The 25,222-nt window shown below is 47.5% G+C and overlaps 1 protein-coding gene across 4 annotated transcripts in view; it reads right to left on the reverse strand.

Moving 5' to 3' along the window:
• Nucleotides 1–5,195: 5,195 nt before the first annotated feature.
• Nucleotides 5,196–25,222, reverse strand: part of LOC102375745 (exocyst complex component 1) — a 74,704-nt gene continuing 54,677 nt past the window's right edge. For 2 of the 4 annotated variants that reach the window (XM_006036729.2, XM_025193065.1), the window contains exons 11-18: nt 19,903–20,027; nt 18,841–18,954; nt 18,484–18,557; nt 16,531–16,771; nt 15,514–15,697; nt 11,744–11,943; nt 7,356–7,550; nt 5,196–6,850 (exon numbers count right to left, since the gene is read on the reverse strand). In XM_006036729.2, the coding sequence (XP_006036791.1) occupies nt 6,695–6,850; nt 7,356–7,550; nt 11,744–11,943; nt 15,514–15,697; nt 16,531–16,771; nt 18,484–18,557; nt 18,841–18,954; nt 19,903–20,027 (1,289 nt within the window). In that variant the 3' untranslated portion in view covers nt 5,196–6,694. The remainder of the gene's footprint in view (nt 6,851–7,355; nt 7,551–11,743; nt 11,944–15,513; nt 15,698–16,530; nt 16,772–18,483; nt 18,558–18,840; nt 18,955–19,902; nt 20,028–25,222) is intronic. The other 2 variants (XM_006036730.2, XM_006036731.2) reach the window with 2 other exon arrangements.

The raw sequence follows: 25,222 nt of genomic DNA on the forward strand, positions 1-25,222 counted from the left end.
CATATTTGTAATATGGTAGGATGGGAAGGGAAAGAAATGGGAGGGGAAAGAAATGCTCAGGGCACTCTCACCAGGTACATGCTTGGGGCACAGCGGAGGGGTTTCCCCAGGGTGCCTCTCCAGAGAGGTCCCTGGGGGGAGGGAAGGGGCACCACCAGCTTCATGAATCAGTTATCCAGGAGCCCCTCGCCCTCTGAGCCCAGGTGCAGCAGACCTGGCGGCAACCAAGAGGATGGCCTGCCCTGGAAGAGAAGAAGTGGGGAGTGGGTCTGGAGTACCTGCAACAGGTAGTGCCAGAAGCCAGGCCTGTTCTAGCCTGGAAAAGAGGCAGGGAAGGCACGCTACCTGTGGCAAGGACCCAGTGGCCCACCTGCCCCTGTGGAGCGAGTGGTGATGCGGGTCTCAACCGGCAGCCACCTGTACCAAGGCCCACCCGGCCAACTTACCATGGTCCCTGGCCACCTGTACACACATGACCTTTGATCTGAGGTCAATCAGAACGCAGCCCACTAGTATAGTGCATGTTATCTCAGAAATGCTGTGAACTCTCACAAACAGCCTCTTTCTCCTAGCTCTGCAGGTCCAGCAGCTACATGCAGGGGAGAGGAACCAGCTACACATGGGGATGCACTGTCAGGGTCACCACCAGGCTCTGCCAGGGCCCTCTGTACGTGTTGGCTCCAGAAGTGGTAGACCCAGGACCAGATCTAGCTGCTGGACCAACTATTCACTGGGGCGGAGGAATGGTTGGCAGACTCAAAATTTTGTTTGCAGCAATCTCCTGGTTCACAGAAGATGATGCTCATGAGTGGGAGAGGGTCGTGCTTCAGCCGGAGAGGGTCATGCATGAGCTGGAAAGGGACTGGGTGGGCTGGGCATTCCAGGACAGATTCCTGGCCCTTGAAGAGAGCCACATTGCCCTTCTTGAGGGGATGGGAGGTCCAGGTGTGGCAAGCTGCTGTGGTGGCCAAGGCAGTGGAGGACACAGAGGAGGACTGCCAGGTGCTGGACATCATCCTGGCCCTGGCGGTCACCTTTGTCCCGCTGGCTGTCCTGTCCCCAGCCCTAGCCCTGCCTGCCTCCCAGCAGCCACCACCCATGCAGCCACAAGCCCCTCAGCAGGCTTGGGCTGAGGTGCAGTGGCACCTCCAGTGGCAAGGCTCCCCTGCCCTGGAACCTGCTCCAGGTTCCCTGCCAGCTGGGCCTCCCCCTGGTTCCATGCAGCCCCTGAACAAGAGCTACCCATAGTGGGACCAACACTGTGCCCAAGCCCTGCTGGGCTTGGCCACTGGCTGCAGGAGGGGGAGCCAGCTGTGATGGCAGAGCACCAGTCACCCTTACCCCCAGGCAAGCCTCTCATCTACCAGCCTTGCCACGGCATGCACACCTGCAGTGGTGTGGTGAGAGGCCAGGCTGCTACGTGCCTGGCCGTAGGTTTACTCTTCCCCATATTCACCCCCACTCCACTGTCCCAGATCCCTGGAGGGCACACAGAGAGCTGTACATAGTCTGCATGGGGAACAGGGTGCTTTATTGGTGGTGGATGGGGTGGTTGGTGGTGGGGGCTCTGTGGGTCAGCAGGGAGGGTGGAGATGGTCTGTTATTGGGGAGGGGGGGAGGGGGAAGGAGGTCTTCTGTTTGGGCAGGATGGGGTCTGTGTTTGTGGAGGTTTATAACGTACTTGGCAGAAACCTGTCTACAATGAGTGTAGTGCTGGGAGCCCATGGTGGGGCTGTCCAGATGGCCTACAGTGGAGAGTGCAGGAGCAGGTGGTCTGCCAGTGCCTCTTATACCTGGTGCCCTGACCCTGCTGCTGGGCATGTGGCTCATCTGGGGCTTCAGTGAGGGGGCAGGGGGATGCAGCTGGTGCTATCACTGGCGAGCATCCTTTGCCCACTGTGCCTCTGCTCATGCCTCATGAAACAGCTCCCGTCAGGTCTCACAAATGTTGTGCAGCACACAGGCTGTAACAATGACCTGGGGGATTTGGCCTCCATGACCCTGAGGTGGCCGGTGAGGGTGCACCGGCATTCCATCAGGTGGCTTAAGGCTTACTCTACCAGAGTGCGGGTTGCCTGGACACCAGTTGAAATGTGCCTGGTAGGGGTCCATCTGGCCTGTGTAGGGCCACATGAACTAGGGGAGGAGCAGGTAAGGAGGGTCCTTGCCCAGCTGGAGGTCCAGCACCCCTGATGTGAAGTGCCTGCTCTCCATCAGGGTTGGCAAGGCAGAGTTCCAGAACACGTGGGAGACATGGACACTGCCTGCCCAGCCAGTGCTCATATTGGTGGAGGTGCTCTGGTGGTTGGTGACAGCTTGAAACACAATGCAGTGGAAGCTCTGCCAACTGTAGTAGGGGCAGTCACCATGGGGCAGGCAGGTGATAGGAATGTGGGTCCCGTCCAGGGCCCCAATGCACTGGGGGAAGCCTAGGGCACTGAACCCTGCCACCACTGCCACAGTGTGCCTCAGCACATCCTGGAGGGTGCCACAGACCTCCAGGATGACCTCCCCAGCAGGTACACACACACACACACACACACACACACACACACACACACACACACACACATCATTGTGCGTGTGTGGTATGTGAATTAGTAATCTATGTATGTGTATTGGATATGCAGGTGTTGGTAACTGATTCTGTCTAAATTTAGTGTGTGTAGCGTGTATGGGCTTAAACTGGTGATAGGTGTGAATGAACCTAGACTGGTTATTTTGAACATGTGTGTGTGTGCTATACGAATTAGTGATCTGTGTCTAACTTTTGGGGTGTATAGTGTATGTGCTTGAATTGGTGATAAGTATGCATGTGCCTAGGCTGGTTTTGATGTGTATGTGCCTGAGTGCACAGAGAGAGCGAGAGAGAGCGTGTGTGTGCGTGCGCGCACCCAATTGATTTGTGTGTGTTTTGTATATGTGCAATTGTGTCACGCCCCCTTGTCCAGCAGCGTAATATTGAGATCCTGAGAGCTGGCCTACCCCCCAGGGCAACACTGTCTCTATGTCCGAATCGCTGAACCTTTCTGAATCTCTCAGAACCGATTTGGAGGGTTCCAATTTGATTCAGAGAGATTAAAGGGTCCTCCGATTTGATTCGAATTCAGAGATTCAGTCACTGAATCTGGCCGAATCACCACTGAAATGAATCGGGGACCGAAGCTTCACACAGTCCTAGTGTACATATCACAGGGGTTTATTCCAGTTTAAATTAAAGCAGGGTTTTAAAAAACCCACCACTTCAATTTAGGGAGAATTAAACCAAAGTAAACCCCCATGGCGTGTAGCCATGAGGAGCAAATATGTCTCCAAATGACTGCATGTGTAGAAGCTTGCCCAGGGTAGGTTTACTGCACATAGCAGTAATTGCATATGTAGATGTGCCCACTATGCATTTCTGACCTCCACACAAATAAAGTCCATCCTCCAGTCCATTCATGCTCCTGTGACCCACACCATCAAGAGAAAAGGGATAGCCCTGAAGGCCAACCATCCCTGACCCTGATGGCTCAGGATTACAATCCAGTTCAGGACAAGGATGGTGTGACAGGTAGTCACTCTGGGCCGCCCTTAATGTGGCCCACACACCTGTCTCTGGGGCAACCGCCCGCCTACTCGCCTGCCATGCCTCGCTCTTAATTAATTAATTAGTATTTGTCGCAGAGCACTAAGGTGCCCTGCTCCTAGAGAGGAAAAACTGCTAGAGGAAAAGCCCGAGCAGTGGCTAAGGAGCACAGCTGCGGGTTGCCAGAGGAACCGGAGGGAGCAAATGACACCCACCAGCCCGCGGGCAGACCCCACGCTCCCTCTGGTGCTAGGGCTCCCTCCGGCCCTCTCTCGCTCTGTGCCCTCTTCTCTGGGGCCTTATCTACGATGCTGCCCCCTCCTGGGGCTTTCCGTGCCCACCCTTGGGCTTCCCAGTAAGGCTGCCCCCTATCTGGGGCTCTCCGTGCCTATTCTTGGGCTCCTCGATAATGCTGCCCCTACATGATGCTCACCATGCCCAACTTGGGCTTCCTAATAATGCAGCCCCCTGTCTGGGGCTCCCAGTGCCCACACTTGGGCATCCTAATAATGCTGCCCGCCTTCTCTGGGGCTCACTGTGCCCAACTTGGGCTTCTCAATAATGCGGCCCCCTATCTGGGGCTTGCCACACCCACACTTGGGCTTCTCAATAGCGCTCCCCTCTCGGGGGCTCGCCATGCCCACGCTAGGGCTTCTCAAACACCCCTCTCTGGGGCTGGGGTCTATGCACCCTGTGTGCTGTGCCCGCTGGCACTGGGGTCCTCACACTCCGCTGTGAGTCCCCTATGAGGCCTCCTCCATCCCCTTATAGCCTCACCCAAGCCACCGGTTCAACAAACTACAAAACACAAGCCCCTGGGCTGTAACCTAAACATAAGCCGCCTGGCTATAACAACATTGCTCCAGCATCTTAGAGCTGCCATAAGCTGTACCTGCGGTCAGGCTTCTAACTGCATCCTGGCTTAGAGAGCTCCTGCCTCTCTGGCTGCTGGCAGGAAACTGCCTCAGGCCTCTGCTCCTGGGCTTTATAAGGGTCAAGCCCTGCCCCTTCTGGTCAGCTGACCTTCCCTGGTTGCCCCAGCAACCCACAGCTGTGCTCCTTAGACACTGCTAGGGCTCCTTCCCTAGCAGTTTTCCCCTCTTCAGGCACAGGGCACCTCAGTGCTCTGTGACAGATGGCATTATATTTACTTGGGCTTGGCATTTTAGACCTAAGCAAATGTTGGTTTAACTCATGATACTTCTTCACAGTTTGTAATAAGTGTAAATCTCTGCTTAGCAGAAGCTCAATGTGGAAAAGCAAGGAAGATGTTTCATGCTTGCAGGGATGCAGGTGGAGCTGTGTGGAAAACACTAGTGCAGGCCCTGTCTACAATATGCAATACTCTACAGATGGCCTTTTCACTCTGAACCATGCCTATTGAAGTCAATGGTGGGGTTCCCACTGCCTTCCATGGAAGAATCGGGCATTGTTGTATCATCAAAGCCACATACATCTGAGCAGGCATTTTATACACTTTTTTAGAATGTTACTTTGTATTGAACTAAGGCCTCGAGGTTCTTCTTGGCACCAGTGCCACAAGGCAAGGCTGCCTATGGTGACATCACATATGCTGCTAGGTCACCAGTAAGAACAGATCAAAGCAATGCAGTCAACAGTGAAAACATTTTATTACTTTTGAATGCTGCTGTGGGCTTCTCAATAAGGAAACAGGCTGAGTTAAACAAGAGTGGGAAGTTCCCTGGGAAACTGTCCGGGGTGTCTATGGATAATAGTCTGCTCTGTCATGAACCCATTCAATGATATAATTTCTGGAATATTAACAGCAATGATGGTATGTAAAATAACTCTTATTTTAAATTTTCTGTGCAGCATAACTGACAGATTAAGTAATATTTCAGATGACTAACAGAATTAATACAGATATAGTGGGAATCCTATGCATTGCATCAAGTCATCCAGATACATAGATCCATTGCTTCAGTACAGCTGAACTAAGAAACAAGTGTAATTCCAATGGAGAGCTTTGCTGCTACTTGGCTGGAGGTCAAGTCCATGGAAATCATATTAGTGAACAGAGATAGCTCATTTCAATTACATCATGGAGAGCATGACAGCACAGTCCTGCTATGGACTCTAAATAAATACCTTACCCAAGGAACAAACACAAGGGAACAAACTTTGTTTTTTGTACAAATGAACCAAAACCAAAACCTCAAATACAAACACTCACAAACTTTAGTTTCTTTGAAGTCCAATCCCAGATTCAAATCCTCATTTTGCAAATTATTCTCATCTTTCTCCTGGACTTTATTAAAACCCTAGATCAAGATGCCTTGGGATTTTGGAGTTGTTGAAAGCCAGATCTGGAGTTTAAATTCTGCTCTGATCTCTAGTTTTTATGCTGGGAGGTTATGCTTTTTACTTTAGCTTAGCATTGCTGCAGTGAGAAACCCCTGGCTCTCTAGTAGGGCTCAATGCCAAGGAACCAACACTGTGTGCATTCAGAATATATGGGGAACACAGGTTTCTCTAACATCTCTTTGGCAGCTCACTTTCATAGGACATTACAAAGCAGTGCTATAAGGGGTGATCCCATTGACACTGAGATTCACAGCTATACAGGGGGTTAGGTATATTACTGGCTATATAGATCACCTGAGCAAAAGGATATGGCTAGAATCCCAATACTTCCTATCTTAGGGGAGGGCAATTTTCAGACCAACACCTGTGAAAGATCTCCAGTTTGGTTATATTTTCCAGTAATTTAGTAGACCCTCATATTTGGTTAAGTCCAGGCTGAAAGACCATGTGTCAAATATCAGTGAGCGCATTTACACAAGATGCTACTGTGCATTTGATTAGTACTTGTAAAAGCAAGTACTAAATAAATGCACAGTAACTGGAGTTACTGTACAGTAGCACCAGTGAATGTCTTTTAGGTGACGCTACTGCTCAGTAGCCTAATAATACTGCACAGTAGCATATTAGCACGGTCTGTGCTGTGACGCACTGCTGCACAGTCAGTCTCTCATGTAGATGCACCCAGCATGTGGTTAATTTGCATATTTTAGTTACGTCTTCTTGGCTACATGGCTGCTGACAGGAACAGTGGCAGCAGCAGGAGCAGCTTTCACCAGACACATGTCCAGAGGAAGACTGTTCTTACATTTTGAACTGGGTGATGGAGTTGAAGTAGCTCAGCAAGTCCTCCACGGTAAAGTCCATGGTGATCCCTGACCCTGCATAACAGCGTTGGATCAGGTCCTCAAACTCCTGGTACTGACATATGAACTTCTGCTCCATGGCTTGCCAGACAACCTAGGGAGAAAGCAGGTGTAACTGGGAACATACTGCCTGATTTTCCTCACTGGTCCATAACAGCACTGTGCAACCATCCTGCTTTACATACTCTATTAGTGCAACTGTCAATTTGAGGAGGTGGCAAATGGTCAGCATGGAGAACACCTCAGAACTTCTTGTATCTCAAAGCAGAATGATGATAATTTCCCTTATGTTAGATGGATAGACGCATCCTCACTAATTATCAGGCTGCATGTCAAACAAAAGCTACTAAGAGAAACATGGAGCAGAGAGAAGATATTTGAAAGTGGGAAGAGGGATGAGGGAAACAACAATAGATGAGTGGGGGACAAAAGGAAGTGGAGGTAAGAGATGGAAAGGAGGGGACAACGCAGGAGAACTCATGGGTAGAAAGGCAAAGGTCCCCTTTCCCTGTCATTTATTACTTGTCAAGTCTGAATTCCCAAACATGTTAAGATGCTGCTACACTACAGCATACAAGTAGAGCCTGAGCTATAGTTACCGGCAATAGATTTTCCTCTGGGGAGAGAGATTTGACAATTTTCTTGTAGAGGGTTTCAAGAGCTCTCTTCACTTCCTTGCCTGGGTACTTCTCTATTACCTTCCGCAGCTCTTGCTTACTGTATGCCAGGTGAAAGCTGACCTCCTCTTCTTTCACTCCCTGAGCCACACGGGTTTTCACTCCTTCAAAGAAATGCTGAGGAGATTAAGGGGAAAATAATTTATCAACCATTTGTTTGCTGACGTCATTACACAGCCTTTACTGAGCTCTAAGAATAAACTGCAGAAACTGACCATTGGACTGAAAGAGACAATGCCCTGTCTTCTACAAAGCCAGAAAACCTGTTTTATGCATGTGTTTTACAGGGGAGGATGCCTTTGTTTCTTGTTGTGATTCCATGTTCTGCAAGGAGGTCCACAAAGAGTCGTATATATAATGTACCAACAGATGCCACCTGGTATTAGAAACTCATGCTGTGTTTTCTATTGTTCCATGTACCAGCAGCCAGTCTAAAGGTTTTAGAGTGCAAGTCCAATTTTAAGTTTTACAGGGGCTGTGTAAGTCAGTGCAGAACAGAGGATTCTCTACAGTTAATCCAGAATATGAGTTTCATGCGTGGTGCTCTGGCCAGGTGCCAGAAGACTGGAAGAAGACCAGTGTGGTCCCCATTTTCAAAAAAGGGAGGAGGGAGGACCCAGGCAACTACAGGCCTGTTAGTCTTACTTTGGTCCTAGGGAAGCTCTTTGAAAAAATTATCCAGGAGCATACCTGGGAGGGGCCAGCAGAGGTGGGGGATGCTCAAGGGCAACCAGCATGGGTTCATTAAGGGCAGGTCCTGTCAGACCAACCTGATAGCCTTCTATGATCAGGTCACAAAATCATTGGACACAGGTGTCACGATGCATATAGTCTTTCTGGACTTCAGGAAGGCCTTCAACACTGTCTCCCACTCCATTCTCATTAAAAGCTAGGTGACTGTGGTATTGATGCCTACACAGATGGGTCGCAAATTGGCTAGGGGGCCACACCCAGAGAGTGGTGGTGGATGGGTCATATTCGACCTGGAGGAAGGTGGGCAGTGGAGTCCCCCAGGGCTTGGTCCTCAGGCCCGTACTGTTCAATTTCTTTATCAGCAACTTGGACGAGGGGATGAAAAGCACCCTGTTCAAATTCATTGGCAACACCAAGATTTGGGGCGAGGTGGGCATGCTAGAAGGGAGAGACAGGTTACAACTGGACCTGGACAGGTTACAGGGGTGGGCGAATGTGAATAGGATGGGATTCAATACGGACAAATGCAGGATGCTGCATTTGGGCAGGAAGAACCAGCAGCCTACCTATAGGCTGGGGAACTCTCTTCTTGAAAGCACAGTGGCAGAAAGAGATTTTGGAGTCATTATCGATTCCAAAATGAACATGAGCCGCCAATGTGAGGACGCAGTCAGCAAGGCTAACTGCCCCTTGTCATGTATCCACAGATGCATCGTGAGCAGGTCCAAGGAGGTGATCCTCCCCCTCTATGTGACACTGGTCAGGACACAGCTGGAGTACTGTGTCCAGTTCTGGGTGCTGCACTTCAGGAGGGATGAGGCCAGCATCAAGAGGGTCCAGAGGAGGGCCACCCGCATGATCAGGGGACACCAGGGCAGGCCCTACGAGGAGAGGCTAAGGAACCTGAACCTGTTCAGCCTTCACAAGAGAAGGCTGAAAGGGGATCTAGAAGTCATCTATAAACTTACAAGGGGGAACCAGAGGGGAATGGGTGAGACCCTGTTCCCCCGAGCACCTCCCAGAGTAACAAGGAACAATGGCCACAAGTTGACTAAGAGTAGGTTCAGGCTAGATATCAGGAGGCACTACTTCACTGTCAGGACGGCCAGGATCTGGAACCAGATTCCAAGGGAAGTGGTGCTGGCTCCTACCTTAGGGGTCTTTAAAAGGAGGCTTGATAACTACCTAGCTGGGGTCATTTGAGCTTAAACTTAATAGGGGTCATAAGAGCCCTGTATTCATTTCTGCCTAGGGCAGGGAGTCAGACTAGATGATCTTCTCAGGTCCCCTCCGACCCTACTTCTATGAAACTATGAAACAATGCTGACAGCAGGAAAAACTAATCCCTAGGTAAAATATTCAAAAGCGTCTAAATGTTTTAGGAGTCTCTGGTCCATTTTCACAAGTGATTTATGCATTTGTCTTCAGTATAGTGTAAAAGATACCTGAGCTTGTTTTACACAAGTTTAAGTGCCTGAAGCAGTCTAGACACAGGAGCATGAAGGTCTGCTAATTTACCTTGCTTCTTGGCAGGCTACTTTAGCTTGCCAAGTATTCAATGCTGCCACAACTAGAACTTGCACTAACTTGTTTAAAGTTAGTTTGAGTATATTTACACTACAGCACTGTGTACAATATAGACAGGCCCATAGACTTTCAGTGCAATTCAGTTCGACGAAACAATGTTTCGTATCGAATTTCATTTCAAGTCGAAACAGCTGTTCTGTTCCTTTCCGTCGAAACAGAAACACTGTTTCAATGCTGTTTTGAGTTTCACTGGGGATGCGAAGTCATCCCAGCTGGGCTGACACCTCATCCCCAGTGCTAGATCGTGCCAGGGGCAGCAGGCAACCCAGCTGGACTGCTTTCCTGTCCTCCATGCTACATCAGCGTGATGTAGTGTGGGGGGGACAGGAAAGCAATCCAGCTGGGCTGCCTTCCGCCCCTGGCACGATGTAGCGAGGAGGAGAGGAAAGCAGCTCAGCTGGGCTGCCTCACGGACCCCTGCCAGATCTTGTGCTGCAGATGGGAAGTCAGCCCAGCTGGACTGATGTTCCATACCCAGCCTATGGTCGAAATGTTTCAACTTTTGAAACCTTTTGACCAGCCTCGTTTTGTTTTGAGACTATTTCAAGGGCCTTTGTTTCATCCTGATTTTGCTGTTTCGACCTCAAAATTGGTGGAAACAGTGTTGGAACGAAATGGCCAGTGACATTTCACACAGCCTTACTGGAGAACTATGTATGGGAATAAACAAGAGGCCACTTAAGGCTTTCATAAACTCCTTAGCAGACCATTGTAAATGTTCTCCATAAATTTAGTCATTAGCAGCCTGTCACTGCTAATAAAATGATACTCACCTATATTGCTGAAACATCCCAAACATCCAAATGACTAGCACAGGCAGGGTGTAGACTGAAGCTAAGGGTAATATTAGACATTGAGCTGAATTTCCAGCAAAGCCAGGGCATGAGCGATTTGACAGAAAAGACCAGAAGCAAATCAGATCAACAGGAATTTCAATTAAGTCAAGCTGGACTTGGTTTTTATTAGAAGTTACAGGCCAATGAACAGACAGGTGAGCATTAATCAGAATAGCAAGGAGCTGCCAGAATGGCAAGAATCTATAGGAAAGAACTGAATGCCTCCTTGAGTTGGTGGTGCTGTGCTTTTAGTTCAGTTAACAAAGCAGTTGCCTAGGGCCCCTGACTTTATGTTAGGCTGATCAGCACAAGCATCCATCCAGAAAGAATTAGCATCAGCCACCCACAGACCCCCTGCTGAAAAAGAAGGCAGGGGTCAGAGTCAGCCCCTTCAATTCAGAGTCAATGTAATGAACTGCAGCCACAGTTCTGCTAGCTCGATGTGTTTGTAACTGGGCCTAGCAGAGCGTGGCACTGATCTCAGGTTGGGCCTATCAGTGCTATTGTAATAAAAAAACCTTCTGTCTATAAAGGACTAAACACATAAGGGCCAGGGTCTTGTACCATCATTCATGGTGAGAAGTACCCTACTCTGCAAGTAGCCCCAGTGATGTCAGTAGGATGCCAGGGATTGCTTTTTATGATAAGAAGGAGCATCAGCATCTGGACCCAAATAAACAAGAATTCAGAGTAGTGTCGTAGATGACAGCATTTTCTTCTCTATTGTCTTGTGAGCTCAGAGAGAACAGCAGTGTGATGACGAGTAAAATTAGCCCTAACACCAACATCCCTTTGATGGTCTATATGATCTTTGTACAACAGTTCCAGGATTTATCCGCACCCTGTGTAGCTTCTGCATTTGAGGCATTGCATTTAGTTCTAAAGGTTAGAAACACACTCTCTCTCAGGAAGAAGGAAATGATCTCCAACCTGGAAAAGGAGTTCAGTCAGCCAATGCTTGCAAAGCACTTCGGACAAAAGAAGTCTGATATTGCTGAAAAGGTGATACCTTCCTCCATACCTAAGACTCCTTTACCTACCTCCTCACTGCAGCAGCAGTGTCCTGTAGGCAGCAAAGGGCTGCCCTAAGTTCTGGGGACAAATGAGATGACAGTAAAATCAGAGATGCACAGTGCCCTTGGGGCCTCCTGAATGCTGCATCTTGGAGTATGTCATAGCTTAGAATGTACTCACCTTGAGCTTTTCTAGTGGCTGTCCCAGGCACTGGGTGACATACAAAACCAGGTGCTTGCTGTACATTTCCTTGGCTTCCCTCTGTTTGCTTTCCAAACAGCAGATCTTCTTTTGCAACAGAAAGCGGTGCATGTGATGGAAGTTCTCCATTATGACCATATCTGTATTGACTTTCAAGTTCACTGAAGACAGATTATTGACTAAAGAGAAAGAAAGGGAGAAAATAAGCACAGAGGAATATAGGGACCTTTCATTATCCAAGGTGAAGGGGGGAGAGACAAGATGAAGAGTGAAAAAGCAGGACATGTTAAGCCCAGCACTTGCCAACAAGAAACTGGACTTACAAAGTAGTTACTACTTAAGCCTGTCACAGGTTGGCTGAACCTTCCTAGCCTTCCTAGTGAGGCAGAGACACTGTGAGCTCTTTCAGAGCCCAGGGCAGAGGTGTATAGTGGGAAATTATGTTGAACACTGAAAAGTGGAGGGGAAGGTGCAGAAGGGGAGGGGGAGCAGAGTCTTACTTGCCTGGGCTCTCTTCACTTGGATGGAGGCTGCTGCTGCTGCTGCTATGTCTATTGTTGTGGGCTGCTGCTGTAGAATTGTGGGCTCAGGCTAATGCAGCCGAGGGACAGGCAGAAACATGGGCTCTCAAGGCAAAGCCTCCCCAGATGGGTGTCCTTCCACTCCCCTCCTTTCCAAGATTCACTGCATGGGGCTGTGCCTGTCCAACTCCTATGACCAGGCAGGGCAGGGCTTGTTGTGGCAAAGACTCCTGGAGGGAGGGAGCCATAATGGCCCCATCTCTAAGTCAGTGCCAGGGGGTGGTGCCCTGCTTGCTTCCCTCAGTAATGCTACTGGACTGAGGGTCATGATTGTCCCATTGGAACTGCTGGCTGTTCCAATATTGGAAGGAAAAAAGATCCCAATAATAGTTACTTTACTCTTATTTCTTATCCCAGTTGCTTTAGATGTTTTTTAGTTTTGAAAGGGCCTCACATGAACTGTATTAGTGTGGATTCTTGTCAGAGGCTCATCCAGGCTAATGCCCAGACCAAAGTCAGTGCTCAGCACTGAGGAAAGTGCTCAGGACTGTCAGGTGCAGGAACCCTTGAGAGCTCTGCAGTACAGCCTTCTGACGAAGTGAAAGGTATCACTCCACAGCACCCCAAGCTCAGGAGGCTGGGAAGCCAGAGATCAGCTATGATCTCAGCACAGATCTCTGGTCCAGTAGCACAGAAGGCAAATTGTCAACTACCAGTCTTTTCCTCTTTCTGTCACAATACATCAATGGTTTTTGGAGAGAGACAGCCTCTTTCTAAAAGCTTTTTTGCAGTGACTGCATCTCCTGAGCTTTGTTATTCTTGCTCCTGGGATCTCCTGGCCTGTGTGAAGAAGGGTTTCAAACAGTGAATCTGTATAGCCTGGATAGTCTCCAGCACACAAGAACTTGGACTCAGTTCTCAGCAGTGGAAGGTGGAAGAAAGAAGGGTACTCTATGGCACTTCTGATCTTGCACTTCTGGGCTTCCTGGGTACCAAACCAGTCCTGATGTTTGTATATACATGGGCTCTGTAGCAAGGCACTAAGGTGCCTGCTACTGAGAGAGCAGGGAAAACTCCTCAGGTGCTGGTTGCTGAGGCAACTAGTGGGATAATGACCACACCTGCCTAGCCAGCTGAAGGAAGGGGCAGGGCCTGGCTCCTATATAAAGCATAGGCAGGAGGCCAGAGGCAGTTCCCTACCAGCAGCTAAAGAAGAAGGAGTTCCCTGCTAGAAAAGAGAAGCCAAGCCTGAAAGCCAGAGTAGCGTTGGTCACTGTGGAGGGATAGAGAAGCCCTGGTAGGCTGGAGTGTAGTTATAGCTGGAGGCTTATGTTTGTGTTGTAGCCTAGGGGCTTGTGTTTATGTTACTATTTGTTATGTTGGTGGTTTGGGTGAGGCTATTAGGGGTTGGAGGAGGCCTCACAGGGGACTCACAATAGTGTGGGGACCCCAGCGCCAGTGAGGGAGCTGCATACGGGGTACATAGACCCCAGCCCCAGAGAGGGGCAGCTGAGAAGCCCCAGAGAAGGGGGCACTGTTGAGAAGCCCCAGTGTGGGTGGGGTGAGCCCTGGAGAAGGGGGCAGCATTGTGGTGAGCCCCAGAGAAGGGCGGCAACGATTGAGAAGGGTACAGAGAGAGAGAGAGAGACAGGACTGTGGAGAGCCTGAGCACTAGAGAGGGCGCGAATTGAGAGACCTAACAATGTCTATTACATCTGCGAGGCTTGGGGCGTGGTATTGGGGTGGTAGGAGCCACGCATAGCTCATAAGGCTTGGGTACACGGAACACCCGAGACAGGAGAACTGTGGCCAAGTAGAAGAAAGGCAGCCTCCCTATATTTAAAATAAATTAAAAAAAATATATATATATATATCACACACACACACACATGTACAATCAAAGTCGTAGCGGACGAGAATAGGAGGGTGCGAGTCAGAAGTTTGGCCCAGTAAAAGAGGCAGCAGGGGAGAGCATGGTGACCTTGATGTCCCTCCTGTTACAGGCAAATGCATGCATGCATGAGTAATCTAATATTATAGAAGCCTAAGTCTGTCTGTCTGTCTGTATGTCTATAACACTTTATTTGCACTCCAATTGGCTGACAGAAACAACCAATCAGAGTGCTCTAACCATGGGGGAGCGCTGCCATGATTCTGAAGCCTCGCCAAGGACCAGACATGGGGTGGGGGAGCCAGGGCCAGCAGCGCTGGCCTTGGCTCCCTCACCCCACTCCATGCAAGTAGCGCTGAGAACCCCACCTCACTCCCTGCAAGAGGCAGAACAGTGGCAGCATGGGGTGTTAGGTGGTAGTACTCCATCCCAGCCCCCTCCCCCCTGTCATTCTTGATGGGTAATTGGCTAGTCTTCATATATGTGCATAGGTGTACACGTGGAAGAGGCATGGTGGTAGAGCAAACAGGATGTCTTACTATGGCTCCAAAAGCATGAGTGTAAGCCTTACTTTGGACTTGTATCACATGCTTTAAGAGAACGCTGCTGTAAATGGGCACCTAGTTATTAGGGCTGGACAATCAAAGGTGGACATGGTGCTACCCTCGTCGTTCCTTTGTGTCTTGTTGGCTATAAAAGCTGGCAATCTTTAACCATGCTAACCTAGTGGGTAGACATTTAGCGGGGTGTGTGTAGACCTCAAGTCAAAATTTTAAATGGTTTCATTACAACATGAGGAGGAGACTCTGCTCTAGGAAATTAGATTAGTTTTTTCAATCTGTTCTAAGTAGCAGCTGCCCTTTAATGATTTTAAAAATGAAATAAAATAGTATTTCAACTGTGTCATATTTGTAACAGCTTTAGGAGTAGTACATATTATTCATAGCTACACAATGGAAAATAATTAAAAACAATATAAAATGTAAAAAATATAGACAAATCTAAATGAAATTTTGAAATGCTTACATTAATTTTTCAGAGTTTCTGCTTCACAAGAAGCTTGAAGACAAAATTCAGGATATTTGTCTGAACCAGAAGCCAAACAAATGTGAAAAAGCAGCAATCCCCACAAAATGGGAATTCTGGACTTTGAGCAGCTGTTTCACTGCTCCAACTCTCACACATTGCCACATTTTACATAGGCCTCTTTACATAACAAAAAACCCCAAATCCAATATCTGCATGATTTAGGCTTTAACATATGGAACTGAAATACTGATTCAGACCCAAAGGTTGTGATTCAGGTTCATATATAGATCTAGGACCTGTGTACTCACTGCTGTTGAAGACTGTATCCACCAGTCTCATGTGGGCTTTCTCCAACTCTCCTGTCTGCTGGGCCCACTTAAAAGCCTCCTCAGAGAAATTCACATATTCCTCAAAGCGGCTCACAAATGGTAGGATCCCACCCTTCATCTTGCTGGGCAACTTCGCTTCCTCAATTTCTTTGCACAGAGCATACTGGAATCAGTAAAATAAAGCAGAGCACTCTCAGACATGACTAATCCCTGTCTCAGCTGAGGACAGGTCAAGGAGTGTGTTGGCAAGCAAACCAACCAGAGCCTACACACCAACATCAGTGTAACTGGGCCTCTGTGCTCCAGAGAGACAGAATTTATCATCTGCATGGGATGAATATGCATTACATGACAAAATGTTCAATTTTGGAGCTGCTCTTACATTTCAAGGCCAGAAGGGACCATTATAATATTTAAATCTGACCTTGTATTTGAGACTGGACAATGAATTTTATTCCCACTTCAGGACCCTACTGCTCTTCAGGGGTGATAATGCCAACAAGGACACTAATGTGAATCACTTGTGGTGCTTTTGTGATCTGGACTTTTCTACTAACAGCTTGCGCTGAGACTCCTGTTTTGGTTCATAGGGACTGTTGGTGGAGAACAGGTGGCCACCACTTGTAGCCACTGCTAAAATGGACTAGATCTGAATCCATAACTTAGACATGGAAGCTCCTACATGAGCATTTCCATCCATGGTTTTAGGAACTCCTGTGGCTTCCCAGCTTTGTGTGAACTTGCAGAACTCAATGACAAGTGAGAATAGTCTCACACACTATGTATGGGCCACGTGGTGTGATTTCAGGCCTTACAAGATCTGAAGGATGAATCCATGCCTAGTATAAATTATTATTCACTCCAGTGCTGGAGACTGACTTCAGTGGTATAAATGATACTGGCTTATACAAGGTGCAAAAGATCTATTGATTATAACACTATTTTGAGCTTCCAACACTACCTGAAACTCAGCTTTGTTTATAACTAGGAACTCACAATGCACTTGTTGAAGTTGTTCTTGGCTAGGAGCAGCATGTTGCTGAGGACAGTGTTGAGGAAGGAGGAGGACAAAGCTGAGGAAGAGCCCTGTATCTCCAACATGTAGTCATTCAAGGTAACCAGGACTTGCAGGCAGCTAAACTCATGGACTTTATTGAAGGTATCTATAAAACTTCTCAGCTCTGGCTCCAAAGAATTGAAAATCTCAGTCAGCAGCTGCGCAGAAGGTTCTTCTAGTCTAGGATAAGGGTTACAGTCAAGAAGGTGGTTGGGACAGAAAGGTGACGCTTACAGAGGTATGGATAGTAACAATGATATACAGTTGAAAGTTCACACCCCAGCTAGACACGTTTATAAACAAGGGAGTAGGACTTGTAGAGACCAGATAGTTACAAAATCAGCAAGCAAGCCACCTACTACCATTCCTATACCACAGTATATGTCAATAGACTTATCTAAAAATAAAAAACAGATGTAAGGAAAACACAGTCCTTGTCCCAAAGGGTTTGAGTATAGGATGAGAAACATCAGGTGGCAACAGCAAACAGACATAGGAGCACTAGGAATCAGTGGGACAGCTATGATTGCTAGGAGCATGTGAAACGGGCCCTATTCGATTTGGATTTGGCCCGAACTGGGGACAGTGACTCAATTCATTGATTCAGATCACTGTCCCTGATTCAAATAGGCCAAATCTGAATCTGAAGATTTGATGCTGATTTGGAGAATCAGCAATTCGGACATAGACACAGCTTTAAATGCTTTTTCTACATACCTCTAGGTACCAGCGCAGCTTGTGAATGCTGCGATTCTGGGGCGTATGGAGTATCTCACAGGAGTGCAGGGGGGGCCCTGTGCACTCCCTGGAAGACCCAGAAGTGGACTAGAAGTGCTTCTCATCCACTTCTGGGTCTGCTGTTGAGCACACTAGGAAGCCCCCCGCACTTCTGTGGGACACTCCATGTGGCCCAGCACTGCAGCATTCACAAGCTGCCTGGTACTTAGAGGCGTGTAAAAAAAGCGTTTAAAGCTGTGCCTACGTCCAAATCAATGAATCTTTCTGAATCTCTCCAAATCGATTTGGAGGGTTCTGATTCAATTTGGAGAGAATTAAAGGGTCTTCTGATTCAATTCGGATTTGGAGATTTGGCCACCCAATCTGGCTGAATCTCCACTGAATCTTCACAGAGCCCTAATAATTGCTGTAATAAGTAATGACCAGAGCACACTAAATGTGTACCCAGGGAATGCAAACTAGCTCTCTTGATGCCTAGTCCAACATGCTATCCTCTCCCAAGTTATAATACCATCAGAATTCTTAGAACTACCTTCCTAGTTGTAGGTGTGTTCATATTTTTGTGCCTTGCTTCTTCCATTAGATCAGACCAGAACCAAGGGATAAAGAATCTTTTCAGACAGCCTTCTGTCTGAATAAATATTGGATCTTAACTCACACCATCTTAGGTCCTGTTCCACTGGCAATAGAGAACCATCAGGTGGCTTTTCAGGCAAATTGCCCCCAATATTGTAAAAAAAAAAAAAAAAAAAAGGGTCATATTCTACTCTCATTTACATGGATATAAGATAGAAAGTCTGTGGAGTTACTTCTAAGTATCACCAATCTAAATGTGATCAGAGCCAACATTTTTTGTAACAGAAAACTTCACTGACTTTATCAGGAGCATCACTAGGTCTGGGTGACCAAAGCAACTACTCTGGTTGCTGAATCTGGGTGGGACACCTCCAAATACTCATCCAGGATGCTGATTGTTTGATACTGTTGTAAGGAAAAAACCCTGAAATGTTCAATCAATGAATAAAAAGTATGAGATCAGCAAAGATATCAAGGAAAAAAAATCTGTCCAATTCAACTCATTCCTCAACCAGGTGCTTCTGAGAAGCCCAGGGTCTGTGATCGTTGCAATGAGTTATAACTTGTCACTCACGTACTGGCTCTTAATCTTGGCACAAGGCGATTCCTCCGGAAAAGCTGCATCCTCTTCTCTCTCACTTGTGGCAGGTGGCTGGAAAATAGAATGGGTCACAGAACATAAGTCATCTTTAAAGACACTCATTTTCCCCATCCAGAGAGTAGAACATAATTTTTGGGTGTCATTTCAGTAGGAGTAATAGTGCCTTATATTACAGCTCCATGTGTGATGCTCAAGTACACGCTGATAAGAATGCTACAATAATCAAATTTTACTGAATCCAAACCCTCAAGTTAATTTAATCTCCTTGCTCCCAAAGGGTTATCATGTTAAGATCAGTACACCTTCCCCCATGCTATTCACTTAGCTGACTTACCTCTAGAACTTCTTGTCTTATAGCATCCTGGCTCAGCACAAAGAACTTCTCAATAAACCTCTGTTCTGAGGTACACAGGGGTTGAAGCCCTCTCAACACCTGCTGCAACATGTGCTACAGACACAGTAAACACACCTTTAAATACTGCTTCCCTTCATCCAGCATGTCCCATAGTATCTCCACCTGTCCCCACAGCTTCAAGGTCAGCACTACAAAGAAACAGCCATCAATATTGAGGCTGTTGCTATACCAAAAACCTGAATTTGCTTCAGGGTTCCCACATCTAATGTTCCTGAGATCTATTTAATCTGGATCAAGTGTTACCCAGGCTGAGTCTGTAAACTGCGCCAAATGTGACACTCACTCAGGTCTCATCACCAGGAAACAAATAACATTGTAGTATGCTGTAGGTGAACTGGAGGATGCAATGAAAAAACACATGCAAAGATTTGGTGGCCAAAAGCCCCTATAGCTCTCTGTGACTTTCTGCAAGTAACAGTGGTAAAGGCCAGACCCACATCACACTCTTCTGAGACATGGACTTGTACTTCTGCAGTGATGCCAGTTCTAGTTGCCACCGATTCTGGACGCTCTGTTTGCACCCTTGTCCCACTTTATGAAGCCATGTCTACTGCAAGCCTGGAATCTTCTAGTGAACATCACAGTCTGAAAACTTTCTTACAAAAGCAGAGCTAGCATCAGCATTAATTTAAAAATATTAACCTGGTTTGCCTGTTTGGAGTGGTCTTTGGGCATCCCCAGAAAAGAAAGCACGTACTTTATTTTTGTGATCCTGTGAGATGAACTCTGTGCATCCCTTGGAGGAAAAGCCTACCCTTGATTTCTGAGTCCATTTTAAATAAGCTTCATGTAGTTAGAAGGAAAAATTGCCAGAAGGGACACGTATAGGTGCAGATAAGTGCACCTGTTCGAACTACAGCATAATTCTGGTCTGTTAATTTATTAGCAGTAGAGAGAACTGAAACAAAAATACCGCACATTGCATGGCCATGCTTCTGAAGACTATGCCTCCCTATCTTTGCCTGACTCTCATTTCCTTACTTTGACAAGGTTTCCTTTGTCCAGATCATCATCTTCCTCATTTCTGTTTTCAGGGAGACCAAATTGTGACTGCCGTCTGTTCCCGTAGGCCATGAAGCCAGTCTTGTCTAAACATTCTTGCAAACCTGCAACAGATAAGCAACTCTTGCAGACTTTTGCATCTACTGGTTTCTCTTCAGCTACCTCCCCTACTATGGTTTGACAGATGTCAGCTGCAAAGGTGACCAGCTCTAAGCTTCCCATCCACTCAGTTAGCCACTCCAACATAAATGATAGTAGATCTCAGATTTATTTGCTCATAGGCACTTGGGCAATCATATTCAAAGTCAACTGGGACCAGGATTGAAAATGCCTCTGTCTTACTGCAACTTTGGAAGGTCATAAGCAATGGAGTAAAAAGTCATAGTGGGGAATCCCATTTTCATAGATTTTCCACTTTCCCATTTCATTTGAGAGTATAAGATCTCAGATTTTCAGAACCCTGTAAGGTGACATTGGTCTTTTTCATGTGTGACAAACACCCCCCCCAAAAGAGCTATCTAAATTGATACACTGGAAGAGGGAATATGATATGAAAGAACAAGCTGTTTTTTTCTTGAATGCATCTGCAATTTTCTAACCTTCAGCTTCAAGATTTTAGAAGTCAGGAGAAAAAGTCCATGATCCCTGAGGAACACCCATCTAAGACTGCTAACTACATCTCTCTGTATTTATATGAATCAAACTAAGAATGTGCATAAGCATGCAGTGCTGGGCCCTATGACAGGAAACAATGGGCCGGATCTTTAGCTTTTGTAAATGGATAGCTCCACCAAATTCATTGACTGAATTAATGCAGTAGAATCATGCTGATCTGTAGCAGCTACAGGTCTGGCTCTGTCTGTAGGAGGGAAACCCTACCGCATCTCTCTTTCATCACAACTATCATGAAAACTATGTAACGTGCTATCTTCTTAGAAATTCACTGTTAATAAAATTAGTATATGAGATATTTGGAGCTCACAAAAGTTATGGTCTATTTCAGAGCACACATGAAATTGCTTCATCCCGGGGCACAGTATTCTACTTTCAAAAGGAAGAGACCTTAAATTCACATTTGTTTTAAAAATCATCTGAGCAAATCCACATACCTCATGATCCTCCTCAGATCAGGGGGAATACAAGGAAAAGGAATGCCTCCTACTGATTGAGTATTGATAAGACACTATTTAAAATACTGTGCAGTTCTGGTAACCAATGTTCAAAAACATTAACTAAAACTTAAAAAAAAAAAAAGGAGGAGAGATGCTAAAATGAAGAATGAAGATATTTTCTTGAAGATCTTATGAAGAATTAAAAAAGGAGCCAGGCTTTTTTTCTCTAGCAAAAAGGAGATAGAGAAGTGACATGATCACCCTGTAGAAGTACATTCATAGCATGAAAAGCTTTTTAGGGTGCAAAACAATTCTAGCAAAGAATTAAATAAATGCAAACTGATGAGGGTGAAATCTAAATTAGAGATTAGAAGGTTTCTAACTACCAGACGAGTGAAGTTTTGGAATGGTCTTTCAAGTCAAGTGGTGGAGGCAAAAAAACAGCCTTGCTTTAAGACTGACCTGAATACATTTATGGAAGGCCTAGTAAAAAAGGACATGGAGTTCTGGTTCAAAAATCAGTGGTGCAATATAGTGATTTAGGTTAAATCTGTTTATTGAAATTCTGTCCCAAATCCCCTCCTGATTCAAGTTAACTCACAGTCCCCCAGCATCTGAGGATGCTTTGCTTAGCTCCTGCACATCCCACCTCACAGGGTGGGTGGGTGGGCTAGTTTTGGCCCAAGTTGTCTACTCCAGCTAAACAGGGAGGCAAGCTCTAGCACCCCCCAGCTCCTGGCCCAGGCCACTGCAAGCATGTGGCTGCATTTGCGGAATCAAAGTGAATGTCTGTTCACTGGTTTATTGGTTCAATCTACACAGTTTAGACTACCCTGCAAAGATTGAATCAATTCAGCCTTGGGCTTTTTAACTGTCTGTACTTAGCCCAAATTTGGAGTCAGGAAATAATTCTTCCTCTAAGATAGACTGGCTGAGACTGTAGAAATGTTTAACTTTCCTAGATTCTTCCGAGCATATTGACCAACTACTTCCCTGCTGGTGTAGGGGCAGGGCATTGGTGGTGCCCTTATTTACCCTGCTTTTACCTATGGCCTGTTATGAACTGCTCTTGGTGTTTTGAGTACTGTGCTCCAATACTGCTCCTCTGTCATGTGGGGGAAGATTAGATATTTGGACAACCTATCTCCAATCTAGGGCACAAGTGTTTCTGGCTTCTTCTGTTCTTCAGACTCTACATCACTGAAAATGATTCCCTCTTTTGGGGAAATCATCTTGCCATTCCACGCAAGATACAGATAGCACAGAGAGGGAGGGAACATCAGGAGGAAGAAACGCCGGGTCCTCGTCATTGGGGACTCCATCCTAAGGAGAATGGAGGGACCCATCTGCCGACCCGACCCCATGGTACAAGAGGTCTGCTTCATGCCTGGGGCTTGGATTCAGAACATCACAGAGAGGATCTTGGCCTACATTTGACCCTCAGACCAGTACCCCATGGTTCTCATCCATGTAGGAACAAATGACACGGCCAGAGGCAACCCAGACCGCATCATGAAGGACTTCAAGGCCCTGGGGGCCAAGCTCAAGGAGACGGGGGCACAGGTGGTATTGTCCTCTATTCTCCCGGGGAGTAGGTGTGGACAGCAACACAAGACCTGCGTTGGCAAGGTCAACCAGTGGTTACGAAGTTGGTGCTACCAGGCAGGCCTCGGGTTCCTGGATAACAACCCATACTTTTGCACAGGGGACTTGCTTGGGTGGGATGGGCTACACCTCTCTCCTAAAGGTAAGCGTGTCTTCTCTTCCAGGTTGGCTGATCTCACACAGCTCACTTTAAACTAGCTTCACCGGGGGATGGGGCCACAGGAGAACTTGAGGACACCTCCCAACCAAGACAGGTGACGTGCACAAGGAGTACCCAGGTAAGCAACAGGGATCCAGATAGTCCTGGGAATTGGGGGGTGGCACATGCAACAATTCAAGGCCTTAAATGCCTCTACCCCAATGCTCATAGTATGGGGAATAAGCAGGAGGAACTTGCCCTCTGGATAGCTGGTTCAAACCCGGACATAGTAGGGCTCACAGAAACCTGGTGGGATTCATCCTATGACTGGGCAGTAAACATTAGGGGCTATAGACTATACAGGCGGGATAGAACAGGGAGGAAAGGCCAGGGTATGGTGCTCTATGTCAAAGAGCAATACACATCCTCAACCAGCAGGATGGGGTCTGAGGAGGGGCAGGCTGAAGTGCTCTGGGTCAGGATACAGGGGGGTTGTGGGGAAAGGGACTTAACAGTGGGGGTCTACTACAGACCTGCCAACCAAAGGGAAGAGCTGAACCGGGAATTCTCGGGTCAGCTTGCGGAGGCAGCTAAGTCAAGGGATGGTAGTCATCATGGGTGATCTAAATTACCCGGACATTTGCTGGGAGGAGCAGTCAGCCAGGTCTGACCATTCATGAAGGTTTCTTGCCGAAATACAGGACCTTCACTTAACCCAGGAGGTGCACGGTCCCACCAGGGGGAATGCCCTGCTGGACCTGGTCCTGGCCACAGGCGACAACCTGGTGAGGGGACTCCAGGTCCTCGACCACCTGGGCGATAGCGATCATCGCTTGCTGGAATTCACCATCCAGCGCAGGGTGTCAAGGGCCTGCAGCAAGGCAGTAGCCCTTGACTTCAAGAGGGCCAACTTCAATGAGTTGAGATTAGTGGGAGAGGCACTGGAGTCCTGGAGAGTAGGGGAACTGGGTGCCCAAGATGAGTGGTCGTTCCTTAAGGAGACGATACTCAGAGCCCAAGGGGTGACAATCCCAACGAGAAGCAAAGGGGGCAAGAGTACCCAAAAGCCCCCCCTGGCTCACCAAGGGCATTCGGGAATGCCTGATTGCCAAAAAGGAGGCATACACCCAGTGGACGGGAGGGACTATCACCAAAGAGGAGTATACCTCCACTGCTTGTGTCTGTAGGGGGACTGTTAGGAAAGCTAAGGCAGATACAGAACTGGGGCTAGCATCAAGGATCAAGGATAACAAAAAGTCCTTTTTTAAATACATAGGGAGTATGAAGAAGGCACCAGGTAGTGTGGGGCCCCTGCAGGATATGCTTGGCAATGTGGTGGTTGCACCAGAGGATAAAGCAGAACTCTTTAACAATTTTTTTGCCTCCATTTTCTTGTGCAGGGACCAGGACTCCCCTACCGAGATTCAGGACAGACTCAGAAGAAACTCTGCTAGGCCTAGGGTCAGGAAGGACTGGGTTAGGGAACTTCTGGAGGGCTGGATGTGTTCAAATCAGCAGGTCCAGCTGCTCTCCACCCCAGGGTGTTGAGGGAATTGGCAGGGGTTATTGCAGGGCCCCGGCACGGTTTTACAAGCACTCATGGTACTCTGGCCAGGTGCCAGATGACTGGAAGAAGGCCAATGTGGTCCCCATCTATAAAAAAGGGAAGAGGGAGGACCCGGGCAACTATAGACCTGTTAGTCTTACTTCAATCCTGGGGAAGCTCTTTGAGAAGATCATCAAGGAGCACATCTGTGATGGGCCAGCAGCAGGGATGATGCTCAAGGGCAACCAGTGTGGTTTCATTAGGGGCAGGTCCTGTCAGACCAACCTAATTGCCTTCCACGATCAGGTCACAAAATCATTGGATGCAGGTGTTGCTGTGGATGTAGCCTTTCTGGACTTCAGTAAGGCCTTTGACACTGTCTCCCACCCCATTCTCATTAAAAAGCTAGGCAACTGTGGCATTGATACCTACAGCCAGATGGATAGCAAATTGGCTGAGGGGTCATACTCAGAGAGTGGTGGTGGACGGGTCATATTGGACCTGCAGGGAAGTGGGCAGTGGAGTCCCCCAGGGCTTGGTCCTTGGGCCCGCACTGTTCAATTTCTTTATTAGCAACTTGGACTATGGGGTGAAAAGCACCCTGTTTAAATTCGCAGACGACACCAAGATTTGGGGTGAGGTGGGCATGCTAGAAGGGAAGGACAGATTACAGTGGGACCTGGACAGGTTACAGGGGTGGGCAAATGAGAATAGGATGGGATTCAATGCTGACAAGTGCAGGGTGCTGCACTTGGGCAGTAAGAACAAGCAGCATACCTATAGGCTGGGGAACTTCCTTCTTGAAAGCACAGTGGCAGAAAGTGATCTTGGAGTCATTATTGACCCCAAGATGAACATGGGCTGACAATGTGAGGACAAGGTCAGTAGGGCTAACAG

This window comes from Alligator sinensis, unplaced genomic scaffold (assembly GCF_000455745.1).
Source record: "Alligator sinensis unplaced genomic scaffold, ASM45574v1 scaffold92_1, whole genome shotgun sequence".
NCBI classification, from domain to species: Eukaryota; Metazoa; Chordata; order Crocodylia; family Alligatoridae; genus Alligator; species Alligator sinensis.